General features: G+C 35.2%; 1 protein-coding gene across 1 annotated transcript in view; it reads right to left on the reverse strand.

Annotated features, from left to right (window-relative positions):
- Positions 1-16,956, reverse strand: part of LOC149539593 (uncharacterized) — a 137,050-nt gene that overhangs the window by 89,478 nt on the left and 30,616 nt on the right. The window contains exons 2-8 of the mRNA XM_089800821.1: positions 15,185-15,259; positions 14,955-14,989; positions 14,783-14,861; positions 5,915-6,007; positions 5,543-5,627; positions 4,534-4,609; positions 921-1,049 (exon numbers count right to left, since the gene is read on the reverse strand). Of these exons, the coding sequence (XP_089656947.1) occupies positions 921-1,049; positions 4,534-4,609; positions 5,543-5,627; positions 5,915-6,007; positions 14,783-14,861; positions 14,955-14,989; positions 15,185-15,259 (572 nt within the window). The remainder of the gene's footprint in view (positions 1-920; positions 1,050-4,533; positions 4,610-5,542; positions 5,628-5,914; positions 6,008-14,782; positions 14,862-14,954; positions 14,990-15,184; positions 15,260-16,956) is intronic.

The raw sequence follows: 16,956 nt of genomic DNA on the forward strand, positions 1-16,956 counted from the left end.
CATTACAAATAAATTTACCATAATGTAGCCTTCAAAGCAATCTTTCAGAAAATACCAACAACGGAAGGAACCAGCCAAAAAAACAAAGGAAACGTATGAACCCTTTTTTGAATTTTTCAGTCTTTATAAAAATGCATACATCTCTTTGTAGAAAACATTTCTCCTTAAACTCCTTGCACATAGTATACAAAATATCAAAAAGATTGATTATATCCTCTTTTGCAGAAAATATAGTTGCCCTCTTGAATCAGGAATACTCCTAATTTTTCAAATGGACCTCACATACAGAATTAGAGTCTTAGATTCACACTCTTCCTGTCTCTTCCAAATAGAGTTGATGCTGGTAAGCCACAGTGTTGGTGATAATTTTTCAAACCACTTCCCAGTTATTTATAAATAGATTCATACTCTTCTCGTTTGTTCCAAACAGAGATGATGGCATAATATTCAATGGCTCTCACAAGGTGTCAATCTCTATCACTCCAACAGGGATGCTGGATTTGATGCTATCAAAGTTAATGAAGAACATAACGATGTGAAATATATCAACATGGAATCATCTGTGAACATAGATATCTTAAATTTTGTACAAGAGCAGATTTTTTATTGACCTCTTTTTTTGAAGGCATGCTTCAGAAAATTATAACTCACCTATATAAGCATCTCACTAAAACTAAACCAGAATATATAATAACTACAATTTCTCTTGCTTTCTGATGTCAAAATCTTGAACTTGTAAAACGAACATTGATTCTGCACTAGATTAGCCATTTCTCAAGAATTATGAACATAACACCAGCTTATGTGAACCAAAATTGACAAATAAGAAATGTGTCTACTCAATCAGGAATAAAAAATATGTAACCATCACAAGTTAACAAATTGTTGACATATAAACACAAGGGAAGAGTAGGCAGAACCTGCTGTAAGAGTTCATCTTCACTAAAAAATGGTGACCACTGTTTTATAGTCTCTAAATTCTGACACCAATCACCAGCAGTAGAACGTATGTGTTTTTTTGGTCCATCTCCTTTAATTTCATAGTCAACCTGCATATTGCGAAATGCAACAACATGCCAGAATGAATACATGTAAGAACAAAGAGCACAAGACAAAAATCCATTGCTTATTTATCCCCAAGCAAGATCAATTTACTCAGAACTAAGAAATGTGTTTCCTAGAAGATATCTCTGTATGACATCCTGGTGACTATGCAATGTACCCTTTCCGAAATAATATTTTTTAAAAATTAAATAAATAAATAAAAAGATCATACATAAATAAGCATCGATGATAGCAAGCATGAATGTCTGATTAACAAATCATCTAAAACGGGAATTATAATAATGACATAATGTTAATTGCAATAAAGAGGTTTAGAGGTTTCAAGTAAGTCTTGTGGATAAGAAACTGCATGCACAGACCTGACATGAGGGAGTGTTAACAGCATATGAATATCGATAGCCAAGCAATGAACCACCACTAGTACACAAGGGACTGTAGAAGACACGCGGGCAATGAACCACCACACGTAAACAAAGTAAATACTGGACTATTGTTAGCAATCACCCAAGATGAAACGAACACCCCTTAATGTATCGAGTAAGAAACAGCAATCTGAAGAGATACTTGATGACTACAACATTGGCAATCAAGTATCAATATATGACTGAGCAGCAATTACATTAATTAATGATGTCAGTGACTATCATGACTAATTATATGGTCAGTGATTAAGAAAAATTGCTAAGAAATACTTGTTTACAGATTGAGTATGACAGACTAAGAGATACGATTATAATGCAAGCTTCTAATATAGTTTCCGTCAGTGATTTATAAGGTAAATGTCAGCGACTTATATTGACCAATAATCAATTGTTACATCCCAAATTTCGCTACATCTGAAACTAATTCTTCTAGCTGTTGGAAATTCATGTGAAGTTAGTTGTTCGGTGAATTTGTTGAAACAATTGTTCATGAGAAATCAATCTATCGGTAAAGTTGTTGAGATATTTTGATTCTTGTGAAATGGAATTTCAGTTATTAGTTATTGCTTCATGTGACATGTTAGTAAGCCATTATGATGGGAATTGAAAATAGAATATCTCAGAAACTGGAAATGATTATGTGATATTTTATTATTATTCAAATTATGCAAATGTGTTATTACCCGGAACCATTTCCATTTTGTAGGAGCACAATGAAGGGGGGAAATGTTGCTAAAATGGGAGTTAGGAATGGGACACCCAAATCCACTGTCAACCATCAAGTATGAAATCTAACCACCTGGACCAACGATGAAATGGCTAGACAAGCAAGAAAGTACAAAGGATGACATAAGGATAATGCTCTTGTATCAGGTACAAACAGTTTTGTGGATGACCTCCATCAAAAAGAGAACCTATCTAGAAGAAAGGTAGGAAACATTGATAAACAATATTATTCTCTGGTCCTTGAAGCTTTCCTTGCAAAACTGATCAGAAAATAGCACAATAATGGAAAAAGATGGTAGACTAAGTTAGGAGTAAACTATCTTGTATGAAGAGCAAAATCATATATCAGATCTTATAATACCTGCTGTATGCCTTGGAATATTGAACCTCTGCTGGATGAAATCGAAGCAAGAGACTCTGGTTGGGAGTTAGACCATCAAAAATGTAGGTTTACATATTAAATTTCTTGTGCATCAATATGTCTTCCACAAAAAATACAGACTCTTCTTGCAGTTAACTGTACAAAAGCCAGAAACTAATTCCACAGTAAAAGAGACAGCCAACATTAAAGAGATGATTTTGCCTGGATTCCAATTATATCTCTCAAACACCCATTCTGTTTATGGCAAGAAAGTCTCATCCATTTCATACTACACAAAGTCATTGTAATGTTCTCTTTTTAAGACGGAAAGACGTACAAACAGTCAGGGAGAGATTAAGCGGAACTAATAAAGGAATGCTATATTGATCATTAATCATTCAATTATCCCACATTTGAGAGACATTGACAATTCTATCGTTAATATTGGCTACATATAAGAGAAAATGGAATGACATGCGATGAAGTCAAAAATCGTCAAGCATCAGCAATGATGAAGGGACCAGACATCAACTAAAGTATTGAATTGATGTCTAAAATGCAAACAGACGATTACACCCTAATGGTGATATTAGGTATCAAGATTAATTACAAAGGCAGATTAAAAGGAAATATCAAATTGATTAGTGAAGGAAATACAAAGCAGGCTAAGAGCCTCAGACATCAGATTCTAAAGGAATATTCCAAAATAAAATACTGGTCAAGTTTGAAAGGTAGCTAGCTCCATGTTAACAATCCATAACAGGCCACAATTCAGAAAGTGACATTGATAATCAATAGCACCATATGATAGCAATTATGATAAATTATTAAGAGAGATCAATTGAGTAAACTAAACAAGTTCCCCTTGGGAATGATTATTAATAACACATTTAATTCTTGAATAAATTATTCTTCAGTGTGATCTAAGAATAGTTACAACTCTTCAAAAGGTTATTCCATGAATTGTGTCCCATCATGTATGGAAGATTAAGGAGATCTATTTCATCCTCAGAGAGACAATTTTATATATTATTTCTTATCCTATTCAGATTGCTCTGTTTAGGGCATACTGCCTCATGGCATTCTTGGTGCGAGAGCATAAAGATTTATTGACAGCATCTCCAGTGCATAGGTTTATTGTTATATCAGACAAAGCTAGCACTACTGCCATATTCAATAAACAGCATCTTCAGTGCATATAATCATTGTGGCATCAGATACAGCCCAAAATGATGTTGCAGGTACACTATTGCATATCAGAGACAGCATCATCACTGTTATAAATTTATATATATTGAGCATCATATTAGTATCAGACTTTGTCCAATTGAATGGATCATATTTAACTTCCATTACTTGCTTAAAATCATATCCACTTAACATAGTAAGTTGGAATAGTGGAATAATAGTCCTAGCATTGAAAAAGGGGACATTACAATCATCCATCCAATAGGCTGACCATTATCATTTTTGGTACTTCATTTTAGATTATTATAAGCATAATATTAAACCCTGAATAAGATAACTCTTGGCAGAAAAAATCACACCTGGATTTTTCAAAAGAAAAAACATGCTTGAAATAAAAAAGGTCGCTTCAGTACATCCCCTACATTTGTATGGAATAGTTTGACATGTGAAACTAAACAAGCATACACATTTTCATGTTAGTTAAAATGCAGAATGATACAAAATGTTGTTCCTAGGTTACAAAATTTTACAAGTATCACATTATCCTCAGTGCTTTCGTGATGCAAAAGTTAATGACATGGAAAGGTGGAGTACCAAAATGATAAGAAATCATTCAAGTTTCCACCAAACCTGTTTCGTATCAAATAAATTTAACACTCTGCACTTGCTGACTGCAACTCTGTACTCATAACAGTGAACTTGACTAAACCATGAGCTCCCCAAGTAATATTAAAGAAAAATGAAAACTCTTTGACATAGAGAGCACTTTACCATAGGGACTACTATATCTTCCTGTCCTGTGTTCTGCAAGAATGTGTAAGACAGCAAACCAATGCTTTGAGTCCAACTGTAAAACAGTACACAACCTGCAAACTGTGAGCTCCAAAATAGGAAAATTAAATAGCTCTGGAATATGATGTTCCACAAAATCAAACAATATTCCTTACACCTGCTACACAAAAAGGAACCATATTATAGTGTGGACTAGAGCATACAACAATAGATGGTAATTAGTAGAAAAGGAAAACTGATGCTTTGCCAAGCACTTCATCTAGGCTAGCTGTAAATTCAATGCATAATAATTGTCCAATGAATAATATCATATAAAATTATGAAAGAAAAAAGTAGTAACGTAAGACATTCAATTTCATCTATGAAGCCTCCCATTTACTGAAGAATCTCATTTTGTGATATTGCTATCAGGATTTAACTGTGTGATTTTTGAGTCAAACTCATTGACCCAGCTTCACCCCTGTGAGCATCAACTAGATCCAATGAGTGCTAAGTGTTCCATTTATTCTCATGAGAGATGGATTCATGTTGAATCACTACTCATGAAACATGGGTCAATGAATTTGACTCAAAAATCACACAGTTAAATCCTGATAGCAATATCACAATTTGACTTGCTATGGAAATTATCTCCTACTTATCAAGAATCTCATTTTGTTTTTCTATGACTGAGGTCACAATATAATACATACTCCTTTTTCTCAAGTAAAGGAATGAATAAGCACACATACGTATGATATCAGTTTTTGCACCCAAACCAACAACACTTTAAAAGTAATTTATTGAAGAACCCCTAAAAGTGAAACCGAATAATAAAATATCCAATATCATGAAACTCTGTTACTTCAGAAAAATATAGGAGTGGTATCTTAAATCCCTGAATAAGTTCAATTAAAAGATCATTAATGTTTATTGGAGTGAGTAGAAAGATCATTTTGATAATATAACTCAACTTCCATGCTAATATAATGGTGAGAAAAGACTCCACCTCTTTCCTCCATCTCCACCACATCTCGAGAAGACAATTACATCTGCTCCCAGTCTCATAGTACTTGTTTTAAAACCATTGCCATCTGTGCCAGCATTTCAACAAAGGCGCAAACTGTCAAAAATTCTGTCAAGAATTCTGCAAATTTCTCAGCATGCAGCCACATTGAATAATTCCCATTTTTAAAAAACACCATAACAATAATAATTGTTGAAATTTTTATGATAGTAGTAGCTCATTGATAAGGAGAACCCAGAAAGCTTAATAGTATTCCATAACATATTACCTCCATGTCAGACAAATTTTATATTTAAGTTAAGGGTGGAAATTTCCATATAATACTGAGCCCTCACAAAAGCAGTAGCAACTCACATTGGCCAATCATATTTGCTATTTTGCTCTTGGCTGAATATCCAAGTGACATGCAACCCCGCATTTTATTGGGATCCATCCCGCCTCCATCATCTGTGAAGCCAAACATAAACAATAAGTTTGTACTGTTGAGCATCGAATCAATGTATGCCAAACTCGCTACAAACAAGATAACAGAAACAACTTACATATTCTGTGACTCAAAGAAAGCATGATAAAAAAAATGCATGAATTAAGAATATGATGGAGGAAATTGAAAATAATAGCTAATGGTCTTAAGAAGTATAATTTATTAAGACAGCATCTAGAACTCTTAACTTTAAAATTTACACTTGCCAGCTAAGCTAACTATAATTATTTTCAGCAATACTTATAATTTCTCCATGCCAATATCCCTCTTTTAAAACACATGAAAGTCACAAAAATGTGTTTGGAGCTTGAAAAAATCATGATTGCATTGTACAAGCACACTTGCGTCTTCAAAAAGAACAAAATGGAGGGAATGAGGCACTTCAAAGTATCTTGGGAAATTTGTTAAGAAAGAATTTGTTCCACAATCTCTACTATAAAGATCACAATACAGAAGTTGCACTAATGAGAAACATTTCTTACTACAAGTGTATTTCTTTGAACTCCAGAAACAAATAAGGCTTTAATAAATACCTCACATTCTGGTAGCCCCAGGCTGGTCTCAGAGCAAGAGAAGAAATAAGCTAAGCGGTATTCCCAAAGATCACAGGTCAATCAAACTAAACTTTAAAAGAGCTTCTACAAGGAACCATACATGCTCAAATGAAAGAGCTATCCTCAGATATATTCAAGTTAAATTGATTGAATTTTGTGCTTTACAGTTGCCTAGAGCTACAATCATAAGGCTAGTGAAGTGGCTTTAACTTCAACTTGGTGACCATCATTTCTAAGACCAAATTGTCAATGCTTCCACCATCAATGATCACATCACAACACTTATCTTCACATCTACACCTTGTGTGAAACAAGCTCCTTCTTTGATCAGGTTCATTCTCACCACTTAATAGGACTCTTCTGTTAACTAGGACTTCTCCTCTTTCAGCATCTTCAAAATGTAAGGATTCAGCATCTTCATCAACATGTGCAACTCTGGCCTAGCCTTCTATTCTTCGATCTGTTCTTCCTTGGCGCTGGATACATTCAAATGCTTATGCCCTTCTTCTCTACAGTGAAAACATTTCCCACGGAAGCCTCTTCTTCCAAATCCTTATCCTCTGCCTCTTCCTCTCTAATCTCTATTGTTCTAATCATAGAAACGATTGGAATTGTTTCCCCTCTAGTTCTAACTGCTACTTCTAGCCCCATCCTTCTTCTTTTGATCATCATTACGACCTCCATAAGATCGTCCCAAATGCTCATATTGTTCATTTGCCAAAATATCTGCAACTTCTGTAGGTACCTCCTCTATTTCTTCTTTACTATCTTTTGGAATTATAGCAAAACACACATGCTCACGCTTTATACCTTTGAGAAACTCTTTTCCATCAACAAAACATATTCTAACAACACTACATACCTTTTCTTCTTTATCCTTCTACAGTTTCAGCTTATGTTTCACTCCATCCTTGGCCAGAGTGTAGTTATTTGCTTGCCCATCATGTATAACATGCTTGTCAAACTGCCACGGCCTACCCAACAACATATGACATATGTCCATAGGTATGATATCACATAGTAACTCATCCTGGTAGCTTCCAATCTTGAACTTCACGGAGCACTGCTCATTAACAATGACCTTGTGGTCATCTTGCACCCAAGCAATATGGTATGGATGCGGGTGTTTCTGTCTCTTCAACTTCAACTTGGTGACCATCATTTCTAAGACCAAATTGTCAATACTTCCACCATCAATGATCACATCACAACACTTATTTTCACATCGACACCTTGTGCGAAACAAGCTCCTTCTTTGATCAGGTTCATTCTCACCACTTAGTAGGACTCTTCTATTAACTATGACTTCTCCTCTTTCAGGATCTTCAGAATGTGAGGATCCGGCATCTTCATCAACATGTGCAACTCTGGCTTAGCCTTCTATTCTTCGATCCATTCTTCCTTGGCGCTGGATACATTCAAATGCTTATGCCCTTCTTCTCTGCAGTAAAAACATTTCCCACGGAAGCCTCTTCTTCCAGATCCTTGTCCTCTGCCTTTTCTCTCTAATCTCTATTGTTCTGATCATGGAAACGATTGGAATTGTTTCCCCTCTGGTTCTGACTACTACTTCTAGCCTCATCCTTGTTCTTCTGATCATCATTACAACCTCCATAAGATCATCCGCTAGTTCCACCGCAACCACTTCTGCTATTCTTGTTGTCAAACTTCTTGCTCAGTTTCTCCTCAACTTTTAGGGCAAACTGTATGCCTCCTCAATATTGTTCATTCGAACTAGACTCAACTCGTCCTCAATGCTTGGCCTTAACCCAGTAAGATAACGGGCCACTTTTTCCTTATCAACTTCTGCATGGTTGGTTCTAATGAGAACTTAGTAGAACTCTTCGGTATACTCTTGAACAGATTTTCCCGCTTGCTTCAACCCTTGCATTTTCTTCAACAAATCAAGCTCATAATCCATAGGAATGAATTGTCGCTTCAATTTAGCTATCATCTAATCCCATCTGGTGATTTTGTCCTTTCCCTTTCTATTTCGTTCCAACTGAACCTCCTCCACTAGATCTTCGAATGTCCCTTCAATTTTGCCTTCGCAAACTTGACCCTATCAGGATCCTCAATATCTTCATACTCGAAGTACTCCTCCAATTCATTGATCCAATCGATTAGCTCCTCTGGGTTAAGATTTCCCAAAAATGTGAGAACCTCAAATTTAGGTGTCATGTCCCCTTCTCAGCACTAGTTAGTTGGGTGCCAATTTAATCTATCTCCACATCCACATAGATTAATAATATTATTTAACAAGATGCCTACCAGTCACAACAGGAATTTAATTTAATTTACTCCAGAACTTTATTAAAGTGAGTGGAATTAAGTCATTTTAATGTTATAAAATTATTTACTTTATAAAATGACTTTAAGTGACTACAGGACGAAAATGAAGTTTTAATCCCACATTCCTTGCTCCTTGTGTTTTCCCTCACTTCGAGGCTATAAAGGAGAGCATGCATTGGGATTAACAACATATAGAAGAATTTATGAATGTAATTTTGAAGCTCTGGTTGCTTAAATGTGACTAGTTAAGCCTTGAGGACAGAAACCCTCAAGTCTTAAAATTCTAAGGGAGGTTGGACGTCACCCCAAACTTCCTTCTATTTAGTATTATACAGGTTGGGCAAAAAATCAGCAAGCTAGAAGCATTTGTGAAGAAATATCATTGGAGGCAAGGAAGACCAACTGAATTAGTCATTGCATATTCTAAGTTCATTTGATATTTCGAATTTCCAATGATTCAGTCAATTCATTTGGAGGGTCTGGTTCCTAGCTTAATATTCAAAGGCAAGTCTGCGTATTTTATTTGGTTGGCACGTCTGGAACAGTACCATCTCCTTTTTACAAACCCACATAGGAGATTGTTGGGGAATGTGATTTAGATGAGAAGCTATACGTTTTCATAGTCAGGGTTGCTAGGTTAACAACAACAACACACGTCAGTTTTCTCTAGGCGTCATTTGAAGGACGTGAGGGGGAGAGGTCATTGTGGTGCCGCGGGTAGAAGAGAAACACGATTGGCCAATTGTGAGGGCAAGCTAGGTGGTCACGGGTCAGGGATATACAATGCGGGATTACTTTGTGTTTGGTGAACAGTTTCAGCAGTGATTACCTTGGAAGTTTTAATGTTGGCCAACTTCACATCAGTTCTGAGCAGTGTCAATACAGGTCAGAGATTCATTAACCCCCTATTGTGTTGATAAAGGATTACATGCTATCATTACATTTCATTAATAAAAGTCTGACTGTAGTTATCTTTGTGAAGAAATGAACATGTCATTACAAGATCTCAATCTGTTTATTTCTGTTTAAATTCCCTAAACTACTCTTGGGTACAATCACCGATTCTGAGTTAGAGGAAATTCTGAGCAGTAGTGTTGTAGTTTGAACTTGCATTCATTGTTAGTAATATATGATATCCATGGCTCCCTGATGACAATTGTCAAATATAAATTCTGAATTTGTGGATTGGGCTGGTGTAATTTCCTTTAATGCCTGAAGCAGTGGTGTGTTCAGATTGTTCATGAATTGTTTGACGAAATTCCTTCAACAGTAAATATACATTCAAATTCAGCATTTGATTATTAAACTCACTTAAGAACATTACATTAAGTCTTTTTCCAATCTTGGAGATGGCCCTAAAAAGTCTCTCTTTCTCTGGGTTTAGAACTGCCTCTGCTTTGGCATTTTCTTCTACTTCGTCCTCATCCTCGCTTTCATCTCTTACGGGAAGATTCATTCCTCTACGCATTTGTTCTTCCAATGCTTGCATTTGTCTTTGGAGGGCTCGAAAACCCTCAAGTGTAACACCTACAACTCTTCTGCCATGCTCTCTTTGTGGAGGCATTTTCGCACTTCCGTTGAAACCCTAGTGCAAACTGCCTCACAATCAGCAATCTGTCTACACACTCAGCCCAAACCACAGTCTTGGTGGGAACTACCTCATAGTCAGCGATTTGTCCACACACTCGAGAACTCTAGCTCTGATACCACTTGATGAAGGGTGCTCCCCTTAATACAATAAACTCATAACAGAAACAAAGAAACAATAGCGAATGCGAGAACAAAATATATGGACTTCTTATTTGCGCCACTAATGCGGAATTACATAATTCATAAGTACCATATGCTAACCCACATGGGTGCCTTTATTACAGTAAATCTGCAAGACAAGCTATAAACTATCCCCAGAGTTGTTCTAGACAATGTTTGGGCCTTTCTTAAATAGGCAATTTTATGCCGCCCCAGAAGATTCTAGATGCTCAAACTTAATACCTAGGGTTGACAGACCCTAACAATACATATAGAGTCAGCTAAATACATTTTTGACAAATTATTTTAGAAATCTCGACAGCCCAACTTCAGAAGGCCATAACTCTCGAACCGTTGCTCCAATTGGCTATTATAACCACTTTTCGGAAATGCCACCTCCTGATCTACAATCTCGAAAGCGCTCTCTCATCAAGTTTTTGGACCTCATCCGAGCACTCTAAAGCCTCCAACGGTGAGCTTGAAGATTTTTCTGCAAATTTTTCCACCAAAAATCCACAATAACTACTTTGATACTTAAGCGGGAGCAACGAGATTTTATATGGTAAGCTTATAACTCTAAAATGAACCTTCTTGTAGAAAATGAGAACATTCTGAGCTCATATGACAAACTTACTAAAACTAGCAAGTTCCCATAAATAGTAACCACCTTGTCTACTAGTCCTTATTAAAATAGAAAAAGACTGAAAAAGAAAATATTTTTGGATGATGCAAGATTGCTCTTACACCCAGAATGCTCCTACATCATGCACACACACACACACACACATGTTACTGAATAATCAAGTCTCATAGGGACATGTCTCTATGGGACATAACATAGTTATGTTCGTAGAGACATGTCTCTAAGGAACATGTCATGTAACTAATCATATTATAATCATATTGTTGGGCCCGATCAAACTGGGCAATACTTATAAGTAGGCCCGATAATACAAAAGCAAGCCCGAGATATATTTGATCTATTATATGATTTCCAGCCCGATAGTATCATGGGCGACAATCATATTACTGTTATTTAGGCAATACAATGAACCATCCGATGGCAATATGATATGCATCACTACTTAATATGATGAGGAACAATCACAGTATATGTATGTGAATACATACAGCCTGATCTAATCATAGAATATTAATTTGCAAGCGATGGAGTCATTACATATACATATATGTATGTTTATGTATATACATATGTATGTATATAGATATACATACATATACATATATGAGAATCTATTCCATCAGATCCAACCGAAGCTATTACTTCAACACTAATTTGGTAATAAAAGTTAATGAATCTATGAACCAAACAAAGGGAAAGTCGCAGCCCATATTAAAGCCTTATCATCTATGTCGCAATTCTATTAAAGAACTTTAAGCAACGACCAAGTGTCGATAGTTCATTACAAGGAGGACCTTGACATATTTGAAAGAGAGGAAGGCATGCAATTTGTTTAGCAAAACACTCAACGCCTTAATTTGTTTCCAAATGCAAATCATAGATGAATAACACAATGTATGTTCATCTATATGCTTATTGATGACCAAGCCCAAATAGAACTATCAAACAATAATAACAGACTTGGTAGATAAGTTGCTCAGCAAAATTCCTTAAAGGAATTTGATGAGTAAATGCTCAAATAAGACACAGAATTGTCTTTTGAAATGACAACAAATATATTGCACATGAATTGCTTTGCAAAATGTTGTATGTCAAGAACGATCTAAGAATATTGGACTATGTAAATACCAAATCATATATTGTTTTAACAAATTCTCTTTTCAATGGTGTTGCTTTCTAGAATGTGATAACTACAAAAGCATATAGGTCGTTGGAATTCAGTTTAATGTTGTTGTCAACATGATCCTTGCAGTTATAATATCTATGTTTTTTGTATCCTTTCTTACATTTGTAGTCTGGCTCTAATACCATGTTGGTTTTGGAGGATCGCTGCAAATGTACTAAGCACTATCGGATGTAATGGTATGTCTTTTCCAAATGGCAACAACCTCTTGTAGTTGTATAAGGAATAAACCAAAAGGAGACATGTCCCTACATGGGACATGTCTATTCATTAATATAATTAATATAATGATAATCTTTATTATAGTTTTATATATATATATGAATCATTTATATTCATTAATCTCACAGGTTTATCCTACTAAAGCTTCCAAACATCAACAATAGCAACCTATGGAAAATATCCCTGACCATACTCTTATGGAATTATGGAAAGAGGAATAAAAAAATTATTTGGTAATGAAAGGATGGATCTAACAACCTTACTCAATAAGCTGGAGGCATGCACTATAGAGGTAGCTAATAATAACCTCAGAAACACATATATGGAGGAAGGTTCATTGTCAGATTGGGATGACGAAATGCGTAAAAACTAGTTCAGCTTTATTGATCCACCAATGACTTACACAAAAAATAACAAGCTCACTAGAACACAATGCAAATGGAAACCTTCTCCAGCATGATGGGCAAAGCTAAATTTCGACGGGACCTTTAGGGGCCAGGACCCACAAGCATAGGTTGCTTTATTCGTTCAAATAAAGGTTTGTGCATAATGAAACATGTCAAGCCCTTAGGGGTGATGTCTAATAACCTAGAGGAATAAGAGGCCCTGATCAAAGGTTTAAATCTAACTAGAGAGATGGGTATTAAAAGGTTAGCAATTGAGGCAATTCACAAATTATCTAAATGCATTAAGGATATAAAAACCCCAAACTGGATTCTTAACTCTAAACTTGAATATGCTCTAATCATAGCTGATAAATCTGAAGAAATAATCATAAAGCATATTTACAGAGAAGGCAGTGGAGAGGCCGATAATCTTGCTAATAAAGTAGTAGATATAGAGATCTTATTGAGAAGAATCAATTGAATAACTTAGATACTTTCTCTAGGTTCTAGTTAACTACTAATAGTTAGATATATTAGTAATCGGCCACTCTTGCAATATATAAAGGTTTTTATCATTCTTAAGATTTTATCTTTAAGTTTTTTCAGGCTAGGTAATCAAGAGGCAAATGCTCAAAGGTCTTGAAAATCTACTATGTATCGTATTCTTATTCTCAAACAAATAAATACATTTACATTTCTGATAATTAAAAAGTCATAAACAGATTTATTTTATTTCAATTTGATCTACTAACAAGGATCTTAGCTGAAAGTAAAATGCAGGAAAATATTCGAAGACTTGAAAATCGGTCTCATTACGGGGACATGACAAAGCAAACAAATGAGAAAGCAATTAAGATGAAAACGTAAGAAGACTACAAATTGCAAAGATGTATTCCAGACATTATCTTTAATATAAGAAAGAAAATGGATTTTCAATGTAATTCACAGATCTGATATAAAATGATGAACTAAATTTAGTCACATATGTAAGAGAAGGTATGCCTTCTCAAAAGCCCTCTCCTAAGAAACAGAGGCAAATGTATCATGAAGTAGTCAAAATGCTTGCGTCCCAGGCTAGACTAGGGGTTTTCTTACCCATTTTTTTCCCCTAGTGCCCGCACTTTGAACAGCATAAAAACAACAATGTAAATTGTATAAGGATTAATAAAGTATCCAGAGAAGCCTTTTATCAAATAAAAAGTTTGAAAGGCATCTGTGAGAAAATCTTTAGTCTAAAGTGTCCACCCCAAAGTTAGCAGTAGATGATAAAAAATCACAATAAAAGATCAACTGTAGTCCAGTCAGAAGGTAAAAACAGATCAAGCTCAGTCCAATCAGCATCCAGGCAAAGGATGATAACAGCATTTAAAAGTTAGAACATATTTAAAAACAAATCACTGACAGACAAAGCTGCAACCACAGTAGAGATGACAATTTTTAAATAAGACAATGAAAAGTGCAAGCAAGTCACAGGTGCACATTGTTGATATAGACATGCACCAAAGGATATTATTCATTCAACACAACTTTTCACAGCAAGGATTATTTACGAATACTAGTACTACAATTTATATAAATTATGCCTTTAAAAACAAAAACCTATCTGGTACTTCTATATTGATTTGTAACGTCACCTTCATTTGAATATTCAAACAGACCACTCAAGGGTAAATGATTACCAAAAAAAGGACACTAAATAATTTTCTTACCTTCAAACAGCAACATAGGAGAGCCATCTTTCTGGTTCAATACCATATCAACATTTGCAAAGGTTGCTCCATTACAAGCCTGTGCCAATAAAATATATCATATAGACATCTTAATATGAAATGTCACTTATTTAAATGTCAAAGTTTAAAAGGCAACTGTCAAAGCAACTACCTCATCCAATGCATTGTCCAGCAGCTCCGCAAAAGCTGTAACAGCAGGAGAGGGAAAAAAAAATAGAATTAGAATAAATGCAATGGTTTCCAAGTAATGATCTGCAAACACTATTCTGTGAAACAAGAAATGCTCGGAGGATATGTCATGCTAATACATTAGCTTAAATTTTTCAAATGCAACAAGACTTATTGAAACTTCTGGCACGTGAATGTTTTAGAACCTCGTACCTCCCAAAGCCCATTTGTGACTAGTTGCATTTGAGTGCAAAAATTTTGGGTGAACTCGAACATGATCAATGCCACCTGGAAATAAAAACAACAAAACATGCTCAAGAATACTATACACTACTCAAAAAATATAAATATTCAGATCATAAACCAGTAGAATCTACTCAAAATTATGAATATACTGTTCCATAAAATTTCTCAATATCCATCTCATAATTGGAGAATCTGTATTTGACCATAAGCAACAGCATGCGTCACTTTATGAAGTGCAATATGAACAAAAAAATACAAAAAAAATTAGTAAGAAATCCTTATTAACATTTGATTAAATAAAAAAGATAATTGAATGAAAAATGCTTCCTTCCCTTCAATTTAAATGTCAAGCATTACAAAAATCATACCTGACATCAGATATCATTCTTCTACTAAAAACTCTACTACCAACATCAATTATTCACATTGTCCCCTCAAACACGCTGTTGTGTCCTTATTAAACTCAGCCTCTGAACTACTTTTGTATGTTTTTGTCAAATTGATCCTCATTTTTGTATCAATCAAGTCAATTGCGGTCTTCCCAGTCAATTTATAAGATCATCTTCTCATGGTCTATGTGATTCAACTAATACTTTTGCAAGAAGATGATGATTCCCATGTCTGGTACAAAGCAAAGGACAATATGAATATCAAAGGCAGCAAAAGAGACGGGAGTGAAAGAATCAATTGGAGCACTTCTATGGGTACATCAACAGCATAAAAGGGCATTAAGGAACAAGGAAAATTGGATTAAGTGCAGAGTTTTTCTACCTAGCAACAAAATGATGACTAAAACGCTATAAATGCCTACTAAGAATGCCTTTGCTGAGAAAACTTCCACCCATAGATAAATGCAGCTACAGTAAACTAAAACAGATCGTAAATCTGAGAAAAGTGGTGACATTTGCTTAAGTGTAGAGAAGCAACCTTCCATGATAAAGATGGTTAAGCTACTTTTAATTTTTTTCCCAGATGTGCAAAAAGTGCCAGTAATTGTACATATTTCCTCCTCAATAGGCCAAGTGCACTTCAATGATGATTCAACCCACAGTTCACAAACTTGAAATTAGCAAAACCAAGATTTCCGAGTCAGCAACTTAAAAAAATCTTAAACTCCTATTAAAATCACAGCTCGTATGCCAAATACATTGATCAAACGTACCGATCAAGTTATTTGAATATTGGGAAAGTGTTTTATATTTGATCTGAATGCAAATAAAGTAAAATATTGCATCATGAAATAACAATGTCCTTCGCAACAAGTCCAGTTCCAAATTAAGAACTTATGATGATTGTATTTAAAATCATCATCACAGATTGCAGATCTGAGCATCAAATTACAAGATTTCACAATTTCCTCTTCCTTGTTCTAATGCAAAATTGGTGAGAGGGTCTAATGCTCACAGCAGCTGCTCCTCACTCAACCCACCTCAGTAGTAGATGGCAGTGACTCCTCTGCCTCTACAATGTTGTTGAATCCAAACTTTCATGCTTCTGATAAGGCATTACTTGCTAGGGGAAGAAGAAGAAGTTTGGATGAAAGCAGATTTTGTTAAGGAGAATGCCCTTAAGGAAGAACTCGGGGAACTCTTGCAGAGAGAAGAAAATTCATTGGAAACAAAAGTCCAGGGAAGGATGGCTCAAAGAGTGGGGGATAAGACTACAAATTATTTCATAGGACCAATCTGGACAGCAGAGGTAGGAATCTCATTCAGGATATTAAGAAAGAGGTTGTGACA

The sequence above is a fragment of the Cupressus sempervirens genome, chromosome 9 (genome assembly GCF_028749045.1).
Source record: "Cupressus sempervirens isolate cs-2001-9-10 chromosome 9, ASM2874904v1, whole genome shotgun sequence".
NCBI lineage: Eukaryota > Viridiplantae > Streptophyta > Pinopsida > Cupressales > Cupressaceae > Cupressus > Cupressus sempervirens.